This window comes from Saccostrea cucullata, unplaced genomic scaffold, assembly GCF_032062105.1.
Source record: "Saccostrea cucullata isolate Sc308-1 unplaced genomic scaffold, CSIRO_AGI_Scuc_v1 ctg741, whole genome shotgun sequence".
NCBI classification, from domain to species: Eukaryota; Metazoa; Mollusca; class Bivalvia; order Ostreida; family Ostreidae; genus Saccostrea; species Saccostrea cuccullata.
In genome coordinates, this window is record NW_026927006.1 from 109905 (window position 1) to 137071 (window position 27167).

The 27167-nt window shown below is 35.2% G+C and overlaps 2 protein-coding genes across 3 annotated transcripts; one reads left to right on the top strand and one right to left on the bottom strand.

Moving 5' to 3' along the window:
* The first annotated feature begins 180 nt into the window (after positions 1–180).
* LOC134273223 (tRNA-dihydrouridine(20a/20b) synthase [NAD(P)+]-like) lies at positions 181–6454 on the top strand. Its single transcript, XM_062755417.1, has 7 exons — positions 181–438; positions 2393–2514; positions 2764–2839; positions 3016–3057; positions 5136–5276; positions 5583–5877; positions 6272–6454. Exons 1-7 carry the CDS (start codon positions 335–337, stop codon positions 6443–6445), a joined length of 954 nt encoding a protein of 317 aa, XP_062611401.1. The 5' UTR covers positions 181–334; the 3' UTR covers positions 6446–6454.
* A 775-nt stretch (positions 6455–7229) lies between these two features.
* LOC134273224 (serine/threonine-protein kinase Wnk-like) lies at positions 7230–26775 on the bottom strand. Of its 2 annotated transcripts, XM_062755419.1 has the most exons (17): positions 25024–26775; positions 24175–24350; positions 23144–23364; positions 22211–22368; positions 21683–21771; positions 19884–20109; positions 19381–19578; positions 18329–18473; positions 18109–18173; positions 17756–17848; positions 17369–17443; positions 15979–16166; positions 15468–15684; positions 14929–15123; positions 11946–14096; positions 10894–11108; positions 7230–10653 (listed from the first exon to the last, which is right to left on the bottom strand). In XM_062755419.1, exons 1-17 carry the CDS (start codon positions 26023–26025, stop codon positions 9681–9683), a joined length of 6387 nt encoding a protein of 2128 aa, XP_062611403.1. In that variant the 5' UTR covers positions 26026–26775; the 3' UTR covers positions 7230–9680. The 2 variants fall into 2 exon arrangements, with proteins under 2 accessions (XP_062611403.1, XP_062611402.1); XM_062755418.1 differs by lacking the exon at positions 17369–17443 and having other exon boundaries at positions 11532–14096.
* Positions 26776–27167: the final 392 nt, after the last annotated feature.

Sequence of the window (27167 nt, forward strand, 5' to 3'; positions counted from 1 at the left end):
GGCGGAATGTTTGTTTTTAACACCAATAAGGAATATTCCTTGAAAAAAAAAATTTAAATGAGGTTGAATTCATTATGATTTTGGTCTAAAAATCCTGTAAGATGATTTTTTTTGTAAAAAAAAAAAATTCAAGAGCCTACTTTTACTTTCACTTTGACTTCAAGACTTGCACTGTGCACATGTTTTATGCTGTTCATTTTTTAGGAGATTTTGCTGAATATGGACGCATTACAAAATCTGATCATGTAAAATATAAGAAGAAAATAATATAATGACATTGTTTTAATAGATTCAACATAATCAGCCAATGATTTAACCTCAAGTTTTGAAGAAGATGAATGGACCTACTGATCATGGATTTTCTTGGACTAAACCAATGAATCTCTTCTCAGAAAAGACGATGGTTAAGATATGTGCTCCAATGGTCAGATATTCAAAGTTAGTGCAATTGTTTTTTTTTTTGTTTTTTTTTTTGTTTGTTTGTTTGTTTTTTTTTTTTTGATATTGTGAATGCAATGTGCGCTGTGCTTTGAATGAATAACAGAGAACACAAGCAAATTCAAGGAATTGTGGTCCCCCGCTTTCAGTGCCATTGTGGGTGAGATGTCATTTTTTATGACGTATTTTGTGTAATATGAACACCCTATCATATGTCATTTATTTAGAAATCATCACTGAACCCAAGGTCAAGGTCAAAGGGTTAAAGTTCTTGGTATCCAATGTAAAGTCTTTTCATAAGGATTACATATTTGAAGTATGAAAGCCCTAGCCCTTACCATTTTAAAAGTTATAGTCAAGGTTTAAGTTTTTTATTAGTACTAAAAATGTCCAAGGTCAAGGTCAAAAGGTCAAGGTTAATGGTATCAAATGAAAGGTCTTGCCAAAAAGAATGCATATGTGAAATATGAAAGTCCAAGTACCTACTGTTCCAAAGTTGTGGCCAAGGTCAAAGTTTTTGAAAAGTAGGTCAGACTCCAAGGTCAAGGCCAAAGGATCAGAGTTCTTGGTATTTGATGAAAGGTCTTTTCACAAGGATTACATATTTGAAGTACGAAAGCCCTAGCCCCTACCATTCCAAAGTTTTGGTCAAGGTTAAAGTTTTTTCATAAGTACATAAATCTCCAAGGTCAAGGTCAAAAGTCAAAATTGTTATCCAATCAAAGGTCTTGCCACAAAGAATACATATGTGAAATATGAAAGTCCTATAGTATCCACCGTTCAAAAGTTGTAACCAAGGTTATAGTTTTTAAAAAGAAGGTCAAACTCCAAGGTCAAGGTCAAAGGATCAAATTTCTTGGTATCTAATGAAAGTTCTTTTCTAAAGGATTACATACATGAAGTATGAAATTCTTAACCCTTACCATATAAAAGTTTTGGTCAAAGTTAAAGTTTTTTCATAAGTACATAAATCTCCAAGGTCAAAAGGTCAAGGTTGTTGGTATCCAATGAAAGGTCTTGCTACAAACAATAAATTTGTGAAATATAAAAGTCCTAGTACCTACCATTCAAAAGTTATGGCCAAAGTAAAAGTTTGGAATTTTTGTGTAAAAGTGGGTCAAACTCCAAGGTCAAGGTGAAAATGTCAAATTTGGTGGTACCCAAAGAAAGGTCTTGTCACAAGGAATACACATGTGAAATATGAAAGTCATGGCTCCACTAAATCAAAAGTTATGGGCAAGGTTAAAGTTTTTGTGACAGACGGACAGACTGACGGACAGACAGATGGAGAGAGGGACAGACGGACAGACGAATGAGATTTAATGTCCCCTCGCTTTCGCGAAAGCGGGGGACAATAAGAGGCTATACATGTAATGAGTAAAATTTGATTTTGAACAAGTCCCATGACATATCATTGAAATAATTTCAACAGTTGCAAAACTTTGAATGAAAAACTAAGTAATATAATAATATTTGAAGTATTTAGTGATCTGTCATTTAAAAAATGCCATGTATCTTGATGCCCGAAACCAATAACACTGATTTCACAGGTTGTGAAAGTCAGTCAATACAGTAAAACTCGGTTATAAAGAAGTCAATAGGACCTATGAAATTACTTTGCTATACCCATATTTTGTTATATCCATATAAGGAATTTGTTAAATTTGGATATTAGATAACTTCGCTATATCTGTGTATTCCCACTATCTGTGTTTGTACTAACCAAGTTTTACTGTATGTGGAGTCTCAATAGCTCAGTGGTTAGAGCGATGACATTGTACGCCAGAGGCTCGGGGTTTGAATCCTGATTGAAGCTTGATTTTTCACCACCTGTGATGCCAATGTCTGTGCAAAATCACAAATAATGCCATACATTTATTTTCATATCTTATATCTTTTAGTTTTTGTGCAATTTTAAATAATGTTATCTTTCATTTGTTTGTTGTCATTGTAGGTTACCGTTTAGGACTTTGGTGAGAAAGTATGACTGTGATCTGGCATTCACACCAATGATCATCTCCAATTCATTCGTTCACTCAGTGAAAGCAAGGGACAGTGAATTCACAACATGTGCTAGTAATTCTACTTTTAGAGAAATAGTTGACAATTTTGCTTTGAATTGATGATTGTGTTTTGTAAGATTTTTTTCAATAGATAATATGCTAAGTTTCAAGTTTCTTTATGAATATGCCATATGCAATAATCAAAATGCAAATCTGTCAAAAGAAATAAAAGGAAAAGGATTCTCAGGGGAAAAAAATCTGCATAATTGAAATGTGATAATCACAGAGCAAAAAGCAATACATGTATAATTGAATATTTCAGCTGATCGACCATTGATTGTACAGTTTGCTGCAAGCAACAGTAAAGATTTGGCAGATGCTGCTGAAATTGTTGCTCCGTAAGTCACTATAATTCTATGATGTTTAATTTTGTATAATTTTCCAATGTTGTATGTCAGAAAGACTTTTTTTATCTAATAACATCCATTCAAACATTGAGAATGATAAGCCTATATGATAATCTCCACCACAAAAATTATTAATTTTTCATTTATTTTTTGTTTTATATATTTAGATATTCAGATGGTGTGGATTTGAATTGTGGATGCCCTCAGAGGTAAACATTCATTATAAGTTCAGTGGGACCTGATAAATATAGGATCTCCGACCCATGATTTGTAGTTGGATTTGATTTTTATCCAACGAGTTTTGTGTTTTTTAGGGAATAAAAACACACAACAAGTTGGATAAAAATCATATCCAACTATAAATCATGGGAGATCCTATATTTATCAGGTCATACTGAACTTACTGATAGGAATTCACTCTATTTTATTTCATTATGCTAACTCAAACCCATTGTGACGTCACAACTGTGGGATAGGAAAACGATATCGCATGAGCTACTGTAAACCAATTTGCAATGACTTTATTTACCAGGGGTAAACTACCAGGATTTACTAAGGGTAAACTACTTCATGACGATTAATTTTTGGGATCATGTTTGCTTCTGAATATATATGTAATTTGTCGTTTCTGTAAATTTTTTGGGATCAGGTCTTTTTGGATCTGTTGTGAAATAGATACAGAGGCTTTAAGGACCGGTTTGCGGAGAGAAATATTTTGCAATGACGATGCTCTCGCGAACTCTGCAAATATATCTCGCACATGAATAAAAGTTGGTTTACAGTATATCCACAGGATAAAGAGGTAAACATGGGATAAAATTTTGTTTTAGTCAAGGGCTGTGGATGGGCCCATAATAGGATACATGTATAACAATTATCTTTTTAAAACTTTCTTGAGATTCAAATAGAATTATTAATTTGCAAATAATCCCAAGCTGTGTGGATTCAGCTTTCTTTTCAAATTAAGTATCTGGATAAATTTTCACAGTGCTAATGTTTCCATGAAAAAATATTCTATAACAACATGGTCACTTTGATAAATTGAGTTGAAATTAAAACACTCTGATGATGTATGAATTCATTATAAACCCATCAGAGTAAAAGTTAAGGTGGTGCCAAGATATTTTTTCATTGTAACAAGACTTTCAAAGTCTGAGTAACCATAAGCAGGGTTATAAGGGCTACTCAGGTGAGCAATGTGACCCATGAGCATCTCATTGAATTAAACAAAATTTTACACATTAGTTTAACATATGTATTTGATTAAAATTCCAAAATGTTTTTCTTAATGAATTTTATTGAAGATTAATTTATATGTACAAAATAATCACAAACACAAATATAACTGTAACCTGAACAAGGCCCCCCACACTGGCAAACACCCTTTTATTGTCATATCCCCTTCTTAAAAGTCCATTACATCTATCTATGTTCTAAATCCCACCCTGTTTGGTTGAAAACCAAGGGAGTGATAGCTATTTAAAGTTTCAGCCAACAGATTGCAGCACACGTACTTGCACGTGTATGCATGTGCATGGTGACCAAACCTTCTTGTAGATGTCCATTATATATATATATCTAATGTATATTCCAAATCTCAACCTGTTTGGTTGAAAACCAAGGGAGTTATAGCTGTTTAAAGTTTCAGCCAATCAGATTGCAGTAGTCGTATGCATGTGCATGGTGACCATACCTTCTTGTAGAAGTCCATCATATATATCTATGTTCCAAATTCCATCCTCTTTGGTTGAAAACTAAGGGAGTTATAGCTATTTAAAATTTCAGCCAATCAGATTGAAGCGCACGTGCATGCACGTGTTTTCATGATAATTGCTATATATCATGTTCTAGGATATTCTAATGCATGGCTATGTTCAAAATTTCAAAGGATTTTGTCAAAAAACAAGAAAGATATTGAAACATAAGCATGGTTATAAGGGCTAGCGCAAGTGCAGGTGAGCATATTGACCACGTCATCTTGTTTATACTACTAATATATCCTTACATTATGAGTTTCAAAACATTTCATCAAAAGATAGAAAAGTTTAAAATATTTGTCATTTCACGTGTCGCACGTGCACGCTCTTGCAAGCACGTGCGCGCAAAATGTTTACATAACATGCCTACTAACCCTAAAAAGGTTTCACCTAAGTCGGATTATTTACAAGATCACTCGTGGACAAAATTTTCCCAGGAATAATAATAATAATAGTAAGAAACAGAGTAAAAACAATATGTTCCCCAACTTCGTTTGGGGAACATAATTAACAGCATTTTTTTTTGTTAGATGGGCTATAGCAGAAGGCTATGGAGCGTGCTTGATAAAGAAACCAGAGTTGGTGCGAGACATGGTGAATCAAACTCGATCACGAGTGTGTAACTCAGACTTCACAGTCTCCATCAAAATCAGGATACACAATGATCTCAGGTAATTGTCTACTCGAAAGAGTTATCTCTCTATCAATGCTAGATTTGTTGAAAGATGTTCACTTTCTATATCTGATATTATTCTGGAGAGGGCTCCTCCCCCCCCCCCCCCTTTGACAAAATAAGGGAGAGGGCTACATTTTTGTAGCTATCAGGCACTCTGGTCATACTTGATTTGTTTGAAATTTCTGATGTGTTGATTAGTAATTTGATCTTATTCATGTACAGGTAAATAGTAGGGAGTTTTAATCTAAACTACTAATGAACTTTAACGATGGCTATATAAAAGATATTTTTTTCTGGTCAGGGAAACTGTTGACCTTTGTCAAAAGGCAGAACACGCTGGTGTATCTTGGATATCAGTCCATGGTCGAACGAAGGACCAGCGGGCCGAACCAGTAAACAAAGAAGCAATAAAGCTCATCAAAGACAGTGTTAATATTCCGGTGATAGCCAATGGTGACATTAGAAGTCTGCAAGATGCAGAAGAAATACAGGGTGTAACAAAAGTGGATGGGGTCATGGCAGCAAGAGGTATTCTTCAAAATCCGGCCATGTATGCTGGTTTTGAGAATACACCTCTACAGTGTGTCCAAGATTGGGTAAGAACTCCCTTCAGCTACTGTACTTAGAATGATATGTAAATACGTAACTATATTTATTGTGATAATATACAGCTGAACTTTGCAACACTGATATCTTGTATACCATGGATCATGATATGTCTTAGTGATTTGGAACTCCCATGCAGCTACGTATTCTTACAGTATTTTACCCTCAATTTCTTAAATCCTCAGAGGACTCAAAAAAATTTTCCTCATTCCCATCAAGTTTGAGAAAATGAGGTATGACTGTGTACCCAAAATATCAACTTCAGAATTTCAAGTACTCTTTACTGACTTTATTCTGTCAAAAACTATAGGTATAAATTGCAGTGTACTGAAGAAAGGGTTCCTCAAGTTATAAACTCAACTCATCTTTACCACTAATTTTCAGATTGACATTGCCCTGTACTCTGGGGTGACGTACCCAATTTTCCACCAGCACCTGATCTACATGATGGAGAAGCTGTTCTGTAGAGCAGAGAGGAGGGTGTTTAATGTGCTAGCAAGTACTTCTGCAGTGCTGGACTATCTAGAAACTCATTACAATATATCAAATAAATCTTAGCATAAATTACCGATATATTTTGTAGTTTTCTTCATTCTGTTAACAATATTATCATGTGCACAATGGAGCCTGACAGTATTTTTTTCCCAAATATAACGTCTTGTATACACAATCCGTCATTGAAAGAACTTATTTTGTCCACATTTTCAAATTTCTTGATCAATGTATGAGGCAAACAGCAGATGTGACCAGTCAACAGGGGATGTTTTCTCTACATGTATATAACACTATTCTTTGACATAGTTACATGTATTTACATGATGTATGCATTCTTTGATGCTTTGACTGAACTTAGTCATTTTTTTCTATTCAACCATCATTTTCAATCGGGTGTTACAATCTTTATCCAATCATAACATTTCCACAATTTCAACATTTTCAATCTGTGGGAATATTTTTCAGCAAGATGGATGAATTTTTTCCAGCCTTTTTTTCTGTTGTCCTACTGCATTATTAATCTCATTAGCACAGTCCAAATACAGGGAACAGGAACAGGAAAAAAATGTCCCTAAGGCCATTTCTTGAATAATGTTTGCTTGTCCTCTCCTGACTCAGTGTAAAAAATGATATGTTGGTAGGTTGAAAATCAATTTTTAAACTAACATGAATAATTATTAGGAATGAGAAAATTCAGGATTAAAAAGAAAAGAAATTGTTTCCTGAACATTTAAAAAGTTTTGAGTCAAGCCATTTTTAGCCAGTCAATCAAAAGAGGACCAACAAACATATTTTTAAAGATGACCTAATTTTCCAGGTGGAAAAGGTCAAAAGACAAGAAACACAGTTTGTCATTTCTGGCACGCTTTACTGCAAAAAAGCTTTACCTTGCATTGTTCAACTTTCTTAAAAATATAACATTGCAACAAAACTTAAAAAACCAGACAGCAAAAAAAGTGGCATTAATTAAACATCAAATTACCTGAAATTTGTCAAGCATTGAAACAGTTTGGTTGACAATACCCTATATGAATGAAGTTGAAGTCATAATAAACTAGTGCAGTACAACGATAGTATCACAGTATTATTATGTAATTGGATTTATAGTTACATTGCACACAAAAGTACAAAAACAAGCCACTTCTTGACGTCCTTCACAAAATATAAAGGACTAAAAAGTTACCGAAATAAACATTATTTTCTTTGTTCATTTCACATCTAATATTTGAAATCATTAGAATAAATACAAGATTGTTCTTTGAAAGTAACTGTAAAGTACATTGATGATTTTTGTTTTTAGTTTGTTTTTAGCTATTTAAAAATAGGTTAAAAATTGTTGAATTTGTAAACATCCAATTTATCAAAAGCTGGAAATGCACCATATTTCTAAGAACCCTTTCCATTTGAATAATTCCCTTGTTAGAACTTACAATTAAAATTAAACAATTAAAACACTTTGTCCACTCTCTTGGAGGTTTTAATCACAACATGCAGTTAACATCAAAACTTTAAATAAACTGAGGTCATAGGACTTAAATTTTCTACCATTTCTCTATGTACAGTGCCAAAAAACTTCAACTATATGCGATCAAAGAATGTGAATGCCAATAATACTCTTCTGTGCAGAGAGAAAGGTTTTTAGTGTTGATACTGAAAAAAAACTGTCCCTTTATACATGTATCTGTCAAATGTTTCAAATGCTACATTAAAAGCTTGCTTAAACTTACACATTTTTTCCCACTTGCCATAAAAGCTTTTTGTTGACTGTGTTTCTGTGCTATCCCAAATTTATACAGTATAAAACTGGTCTAAAACTACATCCACTTTTCTTGCAATTCTCTTTATACTTGCAAACTTAGTGGTCATTTCTTTGTTTTTTTTCCCATATTCCTTGACATGATGTGTATTATAATGCACACAGTCTTGACACAATTTACAGCTTACAAGTGATTTTATTTTAACAATTTTTTAAAAGTAAAACAATTTTTGAAGCCAAAAATGTAACATGCCATGAGAACAATTAATTTTTGTTCCAATGCTTAAGAAACATGAAATGACACAAATGGAAAATACAGATATTTTACAATATTCTTATGGCTACTTTTCTGTAATTTTTTTTCTATCATGAACAAGTGCATGTATATTAATCACTGAAAATATAAATTGATCAATCCCTTGCTATACTTTAAACTGTTTTCATAAATTTATGGCAATTCCTTTTTTTTTTTTTTTTTTCAAATGTAGCCATCAATAAAAAAACAATGACAACACTACAAGCCGTCATAATTTACTATTTCAAACAGATGATTATGTGTGAAAATTATCCTTATTCAAATCTCAAAAAACTCCTATTTTTACCCTCAACACCAGTGCAACTTCTGTGTTTTTATATACAACTATGCCAAGTTGGTGCAAGTTAAAAGTAAAACCAATTACATGTACGGACATTTTCATTCTAAGAATGATCAAACCAAAAGCCTTTGCAATGTTTTTCTTTTTTTTTTTTGTTTGTTTGTCTTTTGTACAAGCTAAAACACAAGATTTTCCACAAGGTAACTTATTAAAAACAGACAATAATGCAAAATACAAGTGTATTTCTTCAACTGAAAATAGTAAGTCAATGTTCTTGACATCATTTTTAGTAATGTGATTGCATGGCAACCAGTTAAGACAATAACAATGCTCGCTCTGATCTTTTTCATACAATACTGCTATGGAAGTTGCACCTTTAGTGTTTTCTATTAGAAAAAGTACAGCATTCACAGCTCTTCTTTGTAATGGACATAAATTACATGTACATTGTACCATCAAAAACATTCTTATAAAGGATATTTTTAAAGGCTCTGTAGCACTTATGGATGTACAACTGTACAATTTAAAAAAGACATACATACAGGGTTCTTACTGTATTTGAATATGATAAATTAAAATTATTTTTATACATATTTATGTCAGATAACTTATATAAACTTTCAATAACTGTTATTCAGTCATTCCTTGCACACAGATTGAGAATACACATAAAGTCTTGCACAAAAACACACATTTTCATGAAAAATATCAACCCATTCACCCATGACCTGAAAAAAAGGTTCATTTTGTTCCCGTATCACCAGGGTAAACTCTGTCTACAGACATAGCAATGATAAATGTAATGGGGGTATCTCATCCTCTTTTAAAATTCCCCTCCTTAATGAAGTACATACAGTAGTATTACTCATAAACCATGAAACTTCAATATTGTATCGATTAATTAATAATGGAACAATATTATGAAAGACAATTGGCGAAAAGTTGTTCAAGGTTGTGGTGGAGATGAGGACGAAGAGTTGACCGATGGATTCGTGGACACAGGGCTGGAATCCGCGGCCGGCATTTGTGCCGTCGTTAGTGGGAGGGTCATCCCAGACTGAGTCACCAAACTGCTCTGACTGCTAGGAGGCATCATACCGTGTGCAGTTGTTAATGGGAGAGTCATCCCAGACTGAGTCACCAAACTGTTTTGACTGCTAGGCGGCATCATACCATGAGGAATGAACTGGGGGTAGGAGAAATATCCATGGCCTGTAAAGCTCGGCTGTGCATAGGGTGAAGTTGGGTTGGTGTAGGGAAAGCTATAGGAGTAAGGAGGATTGGAGAAAAGGGGTGGCTGATTTGTCATAATGTTTAAGGGCTGTTCTGTGGAAGCAGAATGCTGCAACAGGTTCATCTGTTGTCTGTTCTGCTCAGTCTCTGGAGAAAACGAGAAATCGGCACTTGATTTCCTACTACTTTGGTTGGAGCTTTGCTTCATTGAGTCTACCGTATCACAGTCGGCTTTGACATTTTTATCTAAAGTCACACTATCGGACATCACAGTCGTATCTCTATCTGTTTTCCTCTCACTCTGACTCGAATCCCTCTGCGAAAATTCACTTGTGTCCGAAACCGAGTCAGAATTCTTCGTTTCTCGAGATCGCCTTACGGAGGAAACATCACCCTCCTTTGACAGATCACTTAATTTGGACGCATCTCCTGAATTGGAACGTTTGTGTTGTTTTGTAAGGCTTGGCATGAGTTTTCCAGAGATGTGTAAATTCCCCAACTGTTGCAGAGAAGAGGTGAGAGACTGCATCTGCGGACTCATCATGTTGGGTGGACCTGGGCCTCTCATCTGGAGTGGGGGAGGGGGAGCAGGGGGAGGGATAGGAACAGGCAGGCCTTTCTTCTTCATGAACTTCTGGATCTCTCTCTGTTGCTTCAGGTTCAATGACTTTCGTTCCTGCTCATGTCTGAAATTGCAAATTTAAATTTCTATTCAATCTGTTAAGGTTTGAACAAAAATGTTACAGAATGGCTAAATTTACCCCCATTTTTTAAAACCTATTCAAATGTAAACTAACTGTTTAACTATAAACCAATCTTTCTGAAAATATACAAATGCATTTATTATTTCCTTTGTTTTCAGCGGAAAAGCCTCTAAACAATAACCCCTATGAAAATCTTAATCAAGTTCTTGGAAAAATATTCACCTCATCAGAATCTCCTGATATTCTGGGTCATCCTGCCACCAGACGGGGGTTTTGGACTCTGCCCCCCTGTCCTTTGTCTCCTCCTGGAACTCCTCCTCAGGGAGAGGCTCTAGAGGTCCCTCCTCCTCCTCCTCATCCAGCTCTCTCACTGTCAGAACCTCCGTGTCCCCCTCAGACGATTCATCATCTGACCTCGAGGGTGTCTTTGGAGAAAGCTAAAACAGAGATTAAAATTCATGTTACAAAAATACAATTTGTTTTACAGCTTGCTTTTATTAGGATAACGTTTCTCTATCGCTTTAGCGTGATCAAGAGATCAAGATCTATCAAACTTCCAAATCCAGAAAAGAAATTATATAAGGATGGGGTAGAGATCCTAAACCAATTTTGTCTTTTTTTTCCCCATATGAAACTTCTTGAAAAATTTCAGGAGCATAATGTCACAAATTATACTGGATAAATATAAAATTATCCCCTTTTCAAAGTATACAAGGTCATATTATAATTTATAGTACTGAATAACATGCAGCTGCGAGATACATGAATATACATAATAGTGCCAAATCAGTGCTCCTTTTAGAATATAATTACATTCATGATTTGTTAGCTGGGATTATAAAACCTTTTTTTCCAATTACCTTTTTACAAAATCTGGGGACCCGGGACTTCCAGAAATCAACAACCATCAAGGCTGGAGAGGTTTGAATACCAGTTTCTACTGCCCTACGCTCATCATCACCCGACCCCTCCTCAGAAGAAAACTCTACCCTTGTTTCAGGCACATGTACATGCAAGCCATGGGCCTTTTTGTTAGCAAGGTAAGAACCACCACCTTTGAAATGCCCATCACATTGATCACTTGATAAATCATAGCTCCCCGTGGACCTTAACCTACGTCTATGGGGCAATGCGAATTGTAATGTATGTTCTGGGTTAAAATGAAAATTAGGGTGATCATGAAAGTTACTGAATCTTCCCAGACCAGAGTTTGTCAAAGGTGATGGCTCCAGAACCTTAGGATAGGGAGATAGCTTTGTGAGCGATTTACTTACAGTGTTGCTAGCAAGCTGGGAGGATACACATTCTGGATTAGCAGCCCTAGCCCCTTCACCCAATACATTCTCTTTCTCAATGCTTTCAGGCCTTACAGCCACATTTTCTGTTGTGGCTTGAACTTTTGTCACTTGGAAACGACCTTTCTTGGTCGTCTCATGTTTTTGTTCTTTATCATCCGACACTTTGTCCATCATATATTGCATCGCCTCTTTCACATCTTCAGAAACCTCAGTCAAAGTTTCTTCATTTTCACCTGCCGTTGAAGCACATTCATCAGACACAGATCTATTTATTAATGGATCGTCCTTAACAGCACTTACTAAAAATCTCTTCTTTGAACCACCCTCTTGTGAAACATCTGAAGGAACTTTCTTTACATCTCCTTGTTTGAGACTTTCAAGGGAAGCACTTGGAGTAACCACCCCTGATTCGTATCCACTTTGACCTATGTTTTGTGCATTTTGACTGTCACTTCCAGAGGGACCGACGTCAGCCCCTCCCACATTTTTCTCCCTCCTTAAGCCAGCTGTACGTAGCTTCATGAGTTCCTGATCCAGTTTCTGAAGATTTGTGACATCTGACTTCTTTGATCCACCAGCCTGCTGGTCAGAAATATTGGCCATCTTACCCTGACTATCTGTGTCCCGTCTCCTAGATAAAGTAGGAGATGGGGGATGGGAGGATCCAGAAGGCACGGACTGGTCTGCCATCATGGAGGAAGGAATCTGCTGGTGTTGTTGTGTCTGAGTTGTTGCCCCTGTGACTGTGTGATAAAACGGTCCAGGAAACATCCAGTTAGGATTAGGCTGCATAAACATTTGTGGATGTTGAGGATGCTGTGGTGCCTGATGCGGTTGTTGTGAATGAGCCTGCTGGAGGAAAGACATGTACCATATATAGTTATTGTAATACTGCATCTGTAACTGATACATGGGATCCATTGGAGGCATAGGGGGAATCATCATGGGCATTTTGGCATACACTGGTGCCGGAACTGGCTGTTGCTGTCCAGGAATGTTCTGGGCATGACTTATAGGCACTCCTGACAGATTGGCTGGGAGAGACTGGCTTGAGTTAAGTCCATGCTCCATATACTGACTACTGGACAGAGGGTCCACTTGTGGAGGAGCAACCTGGTGTTGAGAAACTGGTGGCACCGTCTCTTCTTGTTGTGGTTGTTGAGGCTGTGGCTGAGCCATTGGTGGCACTTGTTGCTGAATGCGCTGACCTTGCTGTTGTTGCACAGTCTGTTGCACTTGAGGTTGTTGATGCTGTACAGGTTGTGGCAGTGGCTGCTGCCCTGCCTGTTGATGTTGAGCAAGCTGTTGGCCAGATGGTTGTTGGTGTTGTTGCACTGGTTGCTGAATTTGTTGCACAGGTTGTTGTTGTTGTAGCAAGGTCTGTTGCTGCTGTTGTGGCTTTGACTGTGGCTGTTGTTGCACTGGTTGTTGTTGCTGTTGCTGGGGTACCATTTGTGTTTGAGAGGTCTGACTTGTCTGCGGAGGTGCAATCTGAGATGTTTTCTGCTGAACAGGCTGCTGTGGCTGTCCATGTAAGCTTTCCATACTAGCATGTCTCTGATGAATAACCTCTACAGGAGCAGACGGATCATCCACAATTTGAGAAGGTTGATTTTCCGAAATTGGCGTGACACTTGGAACACTCGGAGATGATCCTTTTTCTTGTGAGACATCAGTTTGTGCTTGTTGCTGAGAAGAATGGGTGAGCTGGTGAAGTTGCTCCTGCAGAGATAACAAATCCACTGGAACGTTACCTCTTCTTGAAATAGATTTATCAGAGTCCGTGCCAGTTCCTGTATCACTATCAACCACACCTCCAGGGTGCTGGGTTGTTTGACTTGACGACGGTAGAGAACTGTGCGTGTTTTCAGGGGAAATATAATTATCAGAAACATTAGTCTGCTCCTCATTATCATCCTCTGATATTTTGGTTTCCAGGATCCTGGGTTCCAAGACTTTGCTGACAATGAAGCTCCTCTTTTTGCTTTCAATGACTCGAGATTCTGACTTTTTCTCTCTCATGTGAACTCCATCCACTCCATCCAGCAGTAGATCACGGACTCCCATGTCATTTCTACTGTCATCAGACGCTTGTCCACTGTCTCCATCCGTGTCAAAGTGCAGCCTCTGAAATAAGGGAAAAAAATGATAAACCTTTTTCTGACTTAAAATTCAATCTGATTCCATGCAGTGCAAACACCAGCTTTCAAATAATATACGGTGTAGAGCAAATAGTCAGCATATGAAATCTCAAATACTGCTATACAGCTTTTTTTTTGGTTGTAAAATGTTACAAAAAATATGCAAGAAATTTAAAAGCAATGCTTCAAATGATTTCATTCTCCTTTTTGTGCTTTGAGATCACAAAGTATGACTATACCAAATATCTTAAATTATAAGCAACTGTGATCCTAAAAGAAGGGAAAAAGAAAAATACTTACTTTAAAGGAAACTAAATTCCAATTTTAATATCAAAAGACTTTAAACAATAGGGTGAACTATGATATAAATACTGGTGTAGTTATACCGTGTACAATAAGTTAGTTACATTTAGTATCTAGCCTACAATGTAGATCTGTCAAATATATAAAGGGTTTTTCTGATACATATATAAGACACCACATTGGACAAGATTTTTCTTTTAACCCTTCACCAACACAAAGACACACTGACATGCAAGGGAAGATTGCTGTACTTAAAAAAGAAAGTTCAAGATGGAAGAACATCAAACCTTGTGAGTATGTCGTTTTCCTTTATGCCCTCGCTTATTTGCCTATATTGACAGTTAAAAGAGAATTCAGAAGACAATAACAACACTGAATTAAGGCGGAGAGAATGAATTGTAGTGACCAAAGAATCCAGAGAAATTCTTTTAAACTAAATCATGCCAACAACAGAACTTCAGAAATTCAACTTTTAAAATACAACGTAAACCGACTACTGATAGACATGTAATTACCTTGGCGGCCTCAGCATCTAGTGCTGCTGGACGTATCTTTCTGACGGTACAGGGACTGGAGGTGGGTGTGTTTGTGTTACAGCTGAGGATGTAGGATACAGCGGTCTCAGGGTTCTCCTTCACCATATGATCCACCTCCACTAGTAACTGAATCACCATGCCTGACTGGGCTTCTGGAAGTAAGTCCTCCTGTACCTAAAATAGCCAAATAAATCACAATTATATTGCTGTTGTCATGATGCAAAGAAAACATTAAATATTTTTGATTATATGCATTACAGCTTTTCAGTGCAATGATTTTCTGTTACTTAATGTAAGATCATGAACTGGAAACAGACTTTGGTCAAAATTTCAAATAAATGTTACTTTTTAAATAATTCTGAAAATCCAAAACAAATTAACTGCATTTAACTAAAAAAGTAAAATAAAATTTTCTAACAGATATTGAAATAAAACTCAAGATTTTAAGAGTCATAATTTTGATGCAAGTCTGTTCTCAGTTTATGGTGTTGAGCCTGGTCTTCATCGCTACCACATACCAAACTTTCTGCTATTTCTTGTGGTTTATCATTCTCAAGTGAGAACTTGAATGTAATGTTGTTTTTATTGGAGATTTCCAGTCGACATTCCACCTCTCCATCCTCTTTCTCATAACTTAGGATAGTTAGACGCGGGTTCTTCTCCAAAGTCTTTCGCCTTTTGACCCTTACTTTCCTTTTCCTCTCTTCAGTTTTGGCCGCAACAGATTCATTTTCACTTTGTAAAATGAAACCAAAGATTTTTTTAAAAATGTTCATATCAAAAATACTGTATTTTGTATTATTTCCATCTACCTTGAAGAGACTATGATCTATGTTAAATCTGCGAGTAATAACCTTCCATTTTTATGTAGTTCAACATTTACAACAAAAATAGCAAAAAATTAATATCCCCCATTCTACAATGGCATGAACATAAAAAAAATAAACAAACTGCTGTTAACAATAAATGGAAAATGTTTATCCTAGCTCTGCACACTTTAAATAAACATGTTCACTTTTCTTCCCCTACCTTTCCCTGTTGCTGTGATCCTGTAACTCGGGTGGTATTGCACTGCTTAAAGACAGACTAGAACCTACATTGGTCTGGGAGGTACCGCTGGAGAGAGAAGAGCTGGCCTTAGGGGTGGTGGTACCTGGCTGCGGTTTCTGTTGACTCAGCTGGGCGGCTGAGATGTTCAGCTGCTCCAGACTTACACCCTGTTATGAAGCCAATTATTCCATTAGAGAATGCAAAAATTTTAACATAGTGCAATGATAATACCATAGAAATTTTTTTAACTAAATCATGCATTTTTGACAAACTCGCAATACATTTGAGAATAACACAAGATATAATTCACAAGTTTACTGCTGAAAAACATGCTTTTACATGCCCGAAAATGCACACACTTTTCCTGTATTATGTATTGTAATTTTTAAAAACAAGCATTCTTAAAAAATATTTCCTTGAAATCATTAGAGACAAGTTTGATGTCATAAAAAACAGACATTGCGAACAGAACCCAAGCAAAACATAAGTGTAAAGTGCAAAGCATGGGTATGTTTAACCTAAACAAAACAATATTTTTAAGGTTGCGTGCTAAAAAATAAGATTATGTAATAGTATTTTTCATAGATTCAAATATGCAGCAAGATACAATAATATGACAACTTGCCAAAAGTAATGAATTGAATTGTAATTTGATGTATTTAGAATTTAGAATTGAGATGAGCAATATCTCTCATGTCTTTACAGGTGAAAAGTATTAATCATGTACACTTTGGTACCAATACGTTTGCCCAATTCTCAATGAAAGTGCCATCTAAATCCAAATATGTAGCTCTACTAAGAACACTAGAGAAAAGTATCATAGTGAAAGATTATGAATAAATGAATAACAGAAAACTATGATCAAGAGCAACTAATGATAATAATTTGAATTTCAGAAGCTGAGTGAAAAAGAAGGATGTATATATTCCTTTTGAAAATGATGATCAGAGCTTGTTTATGTTACATTCTGGTACTACTAATTGCAGTATAAAATTGACTTAAGTATGAAAAACATCTGAAGGCCTCTAGAATTATTCCATCTGTAATGAGTTATTACAATTCACTCTATACTACACTGGAAATGACTTTAGTATATATACAAGTAATACATGTACTATACAACTTGCTTACATATAAGGCAGATTTCGTGCTAGCTTACTCCTAAATAAACAGTCAAGGTTAGCATAAAACACATCAGTTAAGAAGATGTGTGCTGTTCTATTATCTAGCTTCGAAAAAAAAAAAAACCATTTCCACAGGGTTAAGGGAGAACAACCAAACACATAGGTTATATCAAGTGAAAAACTGCTGTGCTAAAAGCCTGGGTTACATAAAGAGGTTCAGAAACCGTCAAAGGTTAATGGCACACCTGCTTGTGTAATCGAGTGGGGACACTTGCAACTTTCTTTAACATTGGGAAAGGAACGTCTTTCACCATGGTCACCTGATTAATAGATGATGTGGTGTACATTAAGTAGAAGTCCACAGTGTATTTGCCATCTAGTATATTTTTACATGTTAAACATTGTGAGGAAACAACATATTAAGACAGTATTACAGAATGAGGTATAGTGATGAAATGAACAAAATGATGAAACCAATGAACAGATCTTCAAAGCTGTTGCTTATAAACATACTGATACAGACACCTTTACGGTATCAGCATTTTTTTTCTCCCCAACATCATCTTATGCTTTCACTCTCTTTAAGCAAGAACAAAAAAAAAATGAATTATGCTTTCAATTCATACAAGTACCTGACTGAGTTGTTTTTGTTGACTAGCACTCTGTGTTATTCCTGGGCCTACACTTGATGTAGAACACACACTGTCAGATCTCTCCTTTTTGAACTACAAGGAAAATTAAAAATTTCTCATTTTCATGATACATATATCTCTTTACAGTAAATAAAAAAAAAAAAACATCTCGGTCCTTTTAAAAAAATTTTTATATCAATAGGAAGAAGATTTGCTTATCATTCCACAAGTTTGCACACCTTTCTTTCATTAAAGTCTTTAAAAATTAATATCTTTATGTTGCTACTTATACAAATATAAGATTATTTTTCTTCACATATTATTTATTTTATAAGATACAGTTCAACACAAACCTGATTTCCATCAAAAACACCCTCTAGTAACTCTTTGGAAATGCCTCCGGGTAATGGTGCTGAAATTATGAAATAAATATTGTATCTGAATTGCCTCCCTTTGCCTAGCTTCTTCAGCATTCAGCACAGGGTGTATGGTTAACCTAATTTCAATTTTCATACTGCCTGTGCCAATTACCTAGTTAAAGTTAACAGAGGACTAATTAGGGTATTCCTTTACCTTGTGTATCCTCCACATTGCCTGGGGGCTGAAGCTGTTGAGTGTTGGAGGGTTCAGGGGGTGGGGGCTGTACTTGAGATGGGGGTGGGGGTTGAGCTGACTGGACTTCACAACTCTGACCAGGTGATGTCTGCCCCTGCTGTTGCTAAAAGTATAAAGGTGTATAAAGTTATCAAATATTAACTGCTATTTGATTGGTAAAAGCTTTCAACCGACATAACACTTTCACCACACAAACTTGTTTTTCAGAGTCATGTTATTTAAATCAAGTATAGCTTATACATATACATGTATTTGTAACAAATACGTGTATATTCTGTCTGTACCAAAGAATATATTTATAATGTATTTTCTAATAAATATTCATAATTTTAACCCCACCTTATATAATCCCTTTTATTTTTAATTAGAAATCAATTTCTAATTGCAATAATTAACTTAAATCCAGTCTTCACGAAAACTCACTGGTCCGAAGACCGAGGCCAGTGAATTTTGAGGTCGGGTCAGTGAAAATCAAAATTCAAGAAGTCCGATGGGCTCGTTGATCATAAAAATCATACAGTCAAAATTTATTTCAACTGACTTACTTGTGTAAATTTCATTAATATATAAAATAAAACGAAGAAGCTCGTGTTGTTGAATCCTATTATTATAACCGTATTATAACATGGATGTATTACGTAACAACCGGAAGTAGCTAGTAATTATTAACTAGTACGTAAAATGTGCAAAGTTCCAACGAACAACTTACCGAAACGCGACAAAGGGCGAAAAATGGCGGCATTTCAAAAGTTGAAGTACGTAAACATGTATAAATTTACAGTTATGAAAATGTATTTATTTTCTTTTTTTATGAAAGGGACCAGTAAAAATTTTTGTGGGCTAGTATATTTTGAAAGTTCACTGGTCCGACTGGCCAGTTAGTTTGAAAAGTTTTCGTGAAGACTGTAAATCAAAACTAGGAATCACCTGAAAACTACCAACTTAAACCAAAACTGCACTGAATGTCAATAGACATGATACTGTTAGTAATGAGTGTAAGATAGGTGTACCTGTGGTTGTGGCTGACTAGATTGTTCCTGTACTTGCTGTGGTATAGAGGCTTGGCTGGTGGACGGTACCAGACTGGTCTCTGATGAACTGCCCTCGGCAGCTTTGGCTATCCTCAGGGCTATGATTGGCTGGATTCTGTCTTTAATCTGTCTTGTGACAGTCTTTACATCCTCCTCCAGCAAAAATCCTGACTTCACCTAAAGTTACACAGATTTTATTTTTAAAAAAATTCTCCATGATAAATTCCTTACCTCTCTTCAAACTTAATATTTAAGTTCTAAAAAATTCTTTAACAAAGCTTTACTTTCAGAAGAAAGCTATAGAGGTAAAGGAATTTCATAAACCATTCGGGTAATTTTCTTTACGAAACAGCTTGCTAAGGTCTGCTTGCCTTTGAGAGATATTTACCAGAAACTTCCAGAAATGAGAATTTTCAGAAAAGAATCATATTTTATCATTCAAATCTTGGCAACAAATTTATGTCAAAAACGTCCCTCATTACCATTTCTACAGCCACTTCCTCAGCTTGATCATTATCTAGGTCAAATTCAAACTGTATGGCCTCGTTTTCCTTGTGTTTGTCCCGGCGTTTCTTGGGGTCCACTACACGGAGGTGCATGGCTATGATGTTAGAAGTAGCCCCCTCCTCCTCTCTGTTAGCAACTTCCACTGTGAGACCAGTGTCCTCCGTAAAGAAATCCAACTGGAGTAATGTTTTAGCTGAAGGTCTGTAAAGATATAAGAATATGTTAGCTGAAGGCCTGTAAAGACATAATGTTTTAGCTGAAGGCCTGTAAAGATATTTTATCCGAACAAATCTTATTAAACACATCCAATAAGTAAAAAAAAAAACTCTCTGATGTTCAATATTTTTATCTGTGGTCAAAACATGGATAAATATATAATGAACTCTAAATGCATATAATGAACTACAGAGTTCCCGAAACTAGTCAAAAATATGTCGGACAATTGTCCTGTAAATATTCAAAATTCACCGGACAGTTGTAAAATTTACCGGACATTAATTTTTTGTATGTAAATTTAACATATTATAGGATTGGAAATTGTAACGATATAATAAATAATATGTGTAAATAAAAAGATGGCAAATGCAGATTTTTAAAAAAAAAAAATATTAAAATATTTTCTATAAGGCCTGTGTATGCAGGATTTGACGTCGCCGACGGAGTGTGATGACCAACGCTTAATTCATCGTATAAAATTATTATGTCCTTTCTGACAGATTTTTTTTATTTTTTTTAAAATAAAATCTGCAACATGACAACTCTTGGTTGATTGTTTGGAATTAGTGGGAAATATATGTTGTTTTCCAGGCTTTTTTCTTTTGGATTTTGGATTTTGGTATTTTATGTGCCAGGAAAAATATTACATAAAATATCAAACTCGTTTTAAAAAGCCTGGAAAACGTCCGATATTTCTGACTAGTTAAAATTTATTATACAACCTCCACACAGTTAAAAATATGTACTAATGATATAAAGATATGCAAATTTATCATGAAAATGATGATTTTAAGTGAATTTGTTGTCGTTTTACTACATTCAAGTCAGTCCGCTATTTTTAGAAAAGGGGAAAAACGCGCATGTATTTTAAATGCTATCAAATACATTAAAAAAAATCCAGAAGTTGGTATGATATTATCATGCTAATAGATTAAATTATAGAGAAAATAATAAATGGTAACAAATTGTCTGTAATCAAGCAGAAATAGCAGGCAACTCTTGCAACCCTGCAAATTCGTCCTTCAAAACGAAAGTAGATTGTCACATTTTTTTACTGTCAGAACTACAGAGTGCATATATTTATCAGAGGGAAAATATTTGTTTGACAGTGTTTTTAAAACTGTTTTTCCTCCCAGACTTATGGAAATTATTATTTTAATATGTAGCTTTTTATATTAGACAATCACCGTCTACATTTTATTTGAACAAGATCTGGCGCGCCCCTGACGTTTTTTTCATTCCTTTAGTTTTGCATTTGTTTATTGTCAGGACAATTGAATTAAATGATTTTGTTAAGATTATATGTAAACGTTATACAGTCTGTAAAAAAAAACCATCGGACATTTTCTAAAATTAAGATTTTACCGGTCCCATTCAAAGTTTACCGGGGATCCCCGGTGGACCGGTGCGTTTCGGGAACTCTGGAACTAATAAGCTATTGAAGCACTTTCTCTATTTCTACAGTTTATCTCTCTCTCTCTCTCTCTCTGGAATTCAAGAGGTACCAGTATATGTACCTCTCTTTCTTTCTCTCTCTCTCTGAATGTCACATTTTTACCTGTCCTGTCTGTTTGTTTGTATGCAGCTATCAATAATTCTTTTGATTTCTTCATTCTCCAACCTATCAAATGCTTCAGGTCTCACACCCTGTTATAAATAGAAAATGCTACTGTTCGACTCTTAAAACATAAATAATCTATTTTCATCTTTTAGTCCTAAATTTTATTTTCATTTTGTGTTGGAACAATTCATCTCGAATAATGTTTCATAGCCTGTCAGATTTAGAAATGCATTTCTTGCACATGAAAGTGAAAGGATGAGACATGAATCAACATTTACTTCTGATTATTTGTTGTCTATACTACACAGGGTCTGGGAAAAAACATGGATCATAGGCCATGTGTTCCAATTCAATGTTAAGAAATAATCCCATTATAAAGCAAAACAAAGGCATGGTTCCCTAAGGAATTTAAAATAATCCAAAAATTGTCTTATTGTAATATTTCCTTACAGCAAATGGTTTAAAGGATCAAATTCCATTTCCCCAGAAATTTATTTTGAGCTTGAAATAGAAAATAGCACATACTGTTGTTACTCTTCTATAAATCTGAGCTGCATTATGGCACTCTTTGTAGGGATATTCGGATGTTGCCATTTCCAACATGCACATCCCAAACGCGTAAACATCTACCGACTCGTCGTAATGTTCCTCGTACATTTCCGGGGCCATGAACTCGGGCGTACCTTAAAGTAGACAGAAGACGTTCTTTGTACCTAGAAAAGGAAAATTCGAGGGGGAACCCTGATTAGACTTGCGGAATCAACACACCCAATTCTGCTGGCTAGAGAAAAGGAAATGTTTTGTTAGGTACCTGTAATACATAAGCAGTGTGCACACCAGAAAGCTGCACATACATGTAAATCTTACCTTACACCTGGCTAAATCGTAATAAAGGACGGGTCTATAAGAGAGCAATCAAAAATGTTTATACATGTGTTTTTGTTAATACATGTTGAGAAGAATTTTTCCCTTTAAGAATTTCACTAAAATTTTGAAGGACTTTGATTTTAATTTCAACCCCTCTAATTTCTTTAACTTAAATGAAATATGTATTCAAAAAAAATTCGAAGAATGCATGACTTAACTGAACACTTTATTTGAATATCTATTTATACTTTATTATACACTGAGAAAAACCCATACTTACTTTTAATACCTACATCAATTTCGTAAAATGTTTTCATCTAAGAACTGAAACTTCATTGGTCAGGAAATACAAAAAAGTCAGTTATCTGACATATACAGGCATTTCCAAATATAGTATCAAAAAGAAACATAAAAGTAGGTATCATAAACAGGGAAATACTTCTTTTTATCATTATATGTTTCATACAAACATATATGTACATACTAGTATATACTTACTTTTCCTTTAAAAACCTATAAGGAAGCAAATAGGAAAAAGAAAAGTAAAAATAATCTTCTAAATAACATAAAATACACTGAGTAGATATTTACCTATGACGCTCTTTGCAAAAGATTTGTTTTTGAGTGTGGCCAGCCCCAGGTCCCCGATCTTGACCGAGCCTGTTGTGCCCGTAATGAAGATATTGTCACACTTCAGGTCTCTGTGTATCACTGGGGGGTCCCTGGTGTGCAAGTAACACAGACCCTTCAAGATCTGCTTACACCAGCTCTTCAATACTTTGGCATTTATTTTCTTGAATCTCTTGATGTAACTACAAATAGTATAAAGCATTGTTTAATATATGCCATACAGACACAGGATGGTACTTTATAATCAATATCACACATTTGCAGCCTTGGAACTGCTTCTCTTGATATTGGCAATGTGACAATGTTCCACTGCATTGGTAAATGACCATATTATGCTGACTGAAAGGTTGCTCAGAATAGCCAAGTTTTTCAGGCTAAACCGAATATTGCATTAATGACAAAATTTCTATGCTATTTCATGAACATACCAGACATTTTACATGATCACGATGATATACTTAAATAGAATTCCTCTTTTATTCCTTTTAACATGCTTAAAAAGTATTAAAATCAAAGCATATCAGAAGCTGGCATAACTGGGAAGACTTCCAAGGGGGAAAAAAAACTATTATTAAATGTTACTGCATAATGCTGCATATACAACGGAAAACATTGCTTTTTCTGTATAGCAGGGAATGAAAAGCATTCTGCTCCACTGCAGTGATAATGTTATGTGGGAGGACACTAAAATGTCACACAGACATTGATTTTCCTGGATCCAATGACACTTCCAGCCAGCTCAATAAAATCTCGATCAAGGACAGCTTTGACATCCATAATACTAAACCTTCATTTTAAACGTTTCTCTGACTTTCAATTATTCATACAGGTGCAATGATACTTGCAAAAATGCCGTTTCAAGACCCCATGACTGAGGCAAGCAGTAACGTTAGGCTTATCTCACATCTAGGATTTCTAGCTGTAGAGTGCATACACACATAAAAATTCTGAGACAGATTTATGGTTATATCAGTGTCGTTCATCATACATACGTTTTAAGGGTCCCAGATGTCATTAGCTCTGTAACCAAAACAATGATTTTTCTGTTCCTCATATTTGGCTCTTCCCAGGAATCGTAAAATCTCACAATGTTGGGATGCTGCAGTTCTTTCAACATTTCAGCTTCCTCACGAAATCTCTGTCTCTCACTCTTGTTCCATTTCTTATCCTGAAATTCATTTTTATGACATTAAATTTGACATGCTCTCACAAGATTTTTTTTTTTTTAAATCCATATATATACCTTAGTTTAACATTAGCAGATTAGATATTAGGTCTCAGAATAAAACTTGTCATGTGACAGTATCACTCTTTTTTTATTTTTACCCATTTTTATTTAGCTGCCTTGACCTTATCAAAGCCTGGAAAAAGATTTCCATGTGTCTTAATCGCAAAACAACAGAATCAAGTGGTGTTTTGACCTGACCTACATATTTTTATACCATTTGAAAAAGGAAATGATATAACAAGTGAAGATAATTGGAAATACATTTTTTGACTTCCTGCTTACTTGTCAATCATTTTTATCATGTCTGCATGAATTTGATTTTTACACAACAATGTATTTTTATACACAGAAATACCATTACATAATACAGATGTCAGATAAAAACTATTTTTATGGGCAACATTAAAAATTTTCATGCTTTGGTTATTACTAAGGAAATGTTAAATATCATGAGACAATTTTCTCATCAATCTCATGCTACATCACATTCATACACGAGTGACCATGGCCACAAGACTTTCTACATGAAAAAGTTGGGATTTTTTTCCAGCTAGAGCAAAGAGAATTATGTGTATTAGGTAATTATCATTGTAGATAAAAGCCCTATATGTACCTGCAGTTCACACCAAGCCACAGCAACACCAGTTTCTGTGTCCAATCCTTTGTAAACAGTCTTAAAAGATCCCCTACCAATTTCTACATCAAACTTTAAAAATCTCCCATCTGGAGATGTTGCCACAGCTTTTTCATCATTTTCATCCTCTTTTTTCACCGTTTCGTCGTCGTCTGTATCTTTTTTCTCTGTAGCACCATCAATTTCAGAAGTATCCTCCTGCGACAAAACTTGGTCGTCTATTCCTTCGGGTTCTTTAGAATCGAGACTTTTTCCCAACGCACTGTCATTTGTTGAACCTGAGCCATCATAGCTCTGAACTCTAGTTTTTTCCTTGTTTCCATCAGCTCCTATCACAGTTGTTGTTTTATCAATTGTAACAGATCTCCTTGATGATCTTGGAATGACATGAAATTTGTGCTTGAGTTTTTCAACACCTGGTTTTTGAACACTTTTTGGATCTGGTCTTGAATCATCAGAATTATTACTAACATTACTTACACTAGCATCTACTTTGTTGGAATCTTTTGATACGGAATCATTATCAACAGTTTTCTCCTTAACATTGTCTTTATGAGAAACTGACATTGCATTGTCTGTTGAACACGATGGTATACTTGCTGACCTGTCTCTTTCCCTTTTTAATCCCACACTTTTGAATTTTGAACTAGAGGGTGAAATTTTCTCTCTCTCACTCCCATTTATTGCTTGAACTTTGGCTGTCCAATCGTCAGACGTACACTTTCTCTGCTTGCCAAGTCCTCCATACCGGTTCCTTGTGCTTACTTTTGAGACATGATCTGGAGATTGCCTTTCACCCAAACTTCTGTCAGTAAGTCTACGATGTGTATTTCTCTGTCCCATTTCATTACTTGCTCTTCTGCTGATTTTGCTTGCTGCTGACAGTCCTTGATGTTTCATTGGTTTTCTCTGAATCTCAGAAATATTCTCATCCGAATGTGAAATGTCTCCATTTACACTGGGTGGGACAGTTTTACTCATGATTTCAATGTATCAAACTGGAGTGAAGAAAAACTTTAAATCCAACTAGCAAGTCTTTTAGCTCTAGTCCAGATTTAAAGTACAACTATATAGCATGAACCCATTATGTCACTTCAATCGTCCTTTTACATGTATGTACAATAATACTGTATTCAACAATACTGTTATCTACACACTACTTTAAGCTTTAAATTACTATCCCACTTCACTGTATCACAGAGTAAATCCACACACTATATATCTGTTACGTGTCTTGCTATACGTATAAACACGAGAATAATTGGTTGTCTGACCTACTTCCAAAACCTAAACAAGGTCGACGATTATGTTCAATCAAATCGATCGACCTTAGATTTTGGATTGAAACACCAGTCAAAATCCTTGCTTTGATGAAAGAAATGTTCCTCCACTTTTCAGGATTCGTAAATTCCACTTCACTCGTCATGCTTGATATTAATCATGACCACTTATTGAACGACAGCATTCCACAAACCAGACAGGAATGATTTGTTACTAGTGCACTGCGTTATGCCTTTTATTTTCTTCACGTTTCCTTCGGAAGTGACCGTTGGTTCTATTCTATCAAATAGAAAGATATCCGATGGATGAAATATCCATATCGGACATCCAAATATTCTATTAAACGTTAAATCCACATATTTGCAGTCAATTTCTCTTTCCTGTATATAGTCTACTGTACAATCACAGCCCTTTCAATGGCGACGATTCACCTCAGATCATGCATAAGCTTTGGCGTAGGAATATGACTGATATTTATTTCTCTTAAATTATATACTTTGGTATTTCTTTTTATAGTTTTTGAAAAATAGATACCAAATATACTTATATATCTTAAAATACTAACGTTAATATCATAAGCAAGTTATTTCAATAAACAACAGCTTAGAACTATACTTTATGATGATGAAACACACTTCGCCGGAAGTATGACTACCTAACTGTTCGTCTGCTATGTCTATTTTTTTTTTTTTTTTTTTTTTTTTTTTTGAGGAGTGCATGATGGCCCTACAAGGAATATTCATAAGAACTTAACATAAATACATGTAGGCCCCTAATGTTTCTGAATTTTTTTTTTTTATTTAGTTGGTAAATGAAGGAATTATAAAAGGCTACATTTTTAT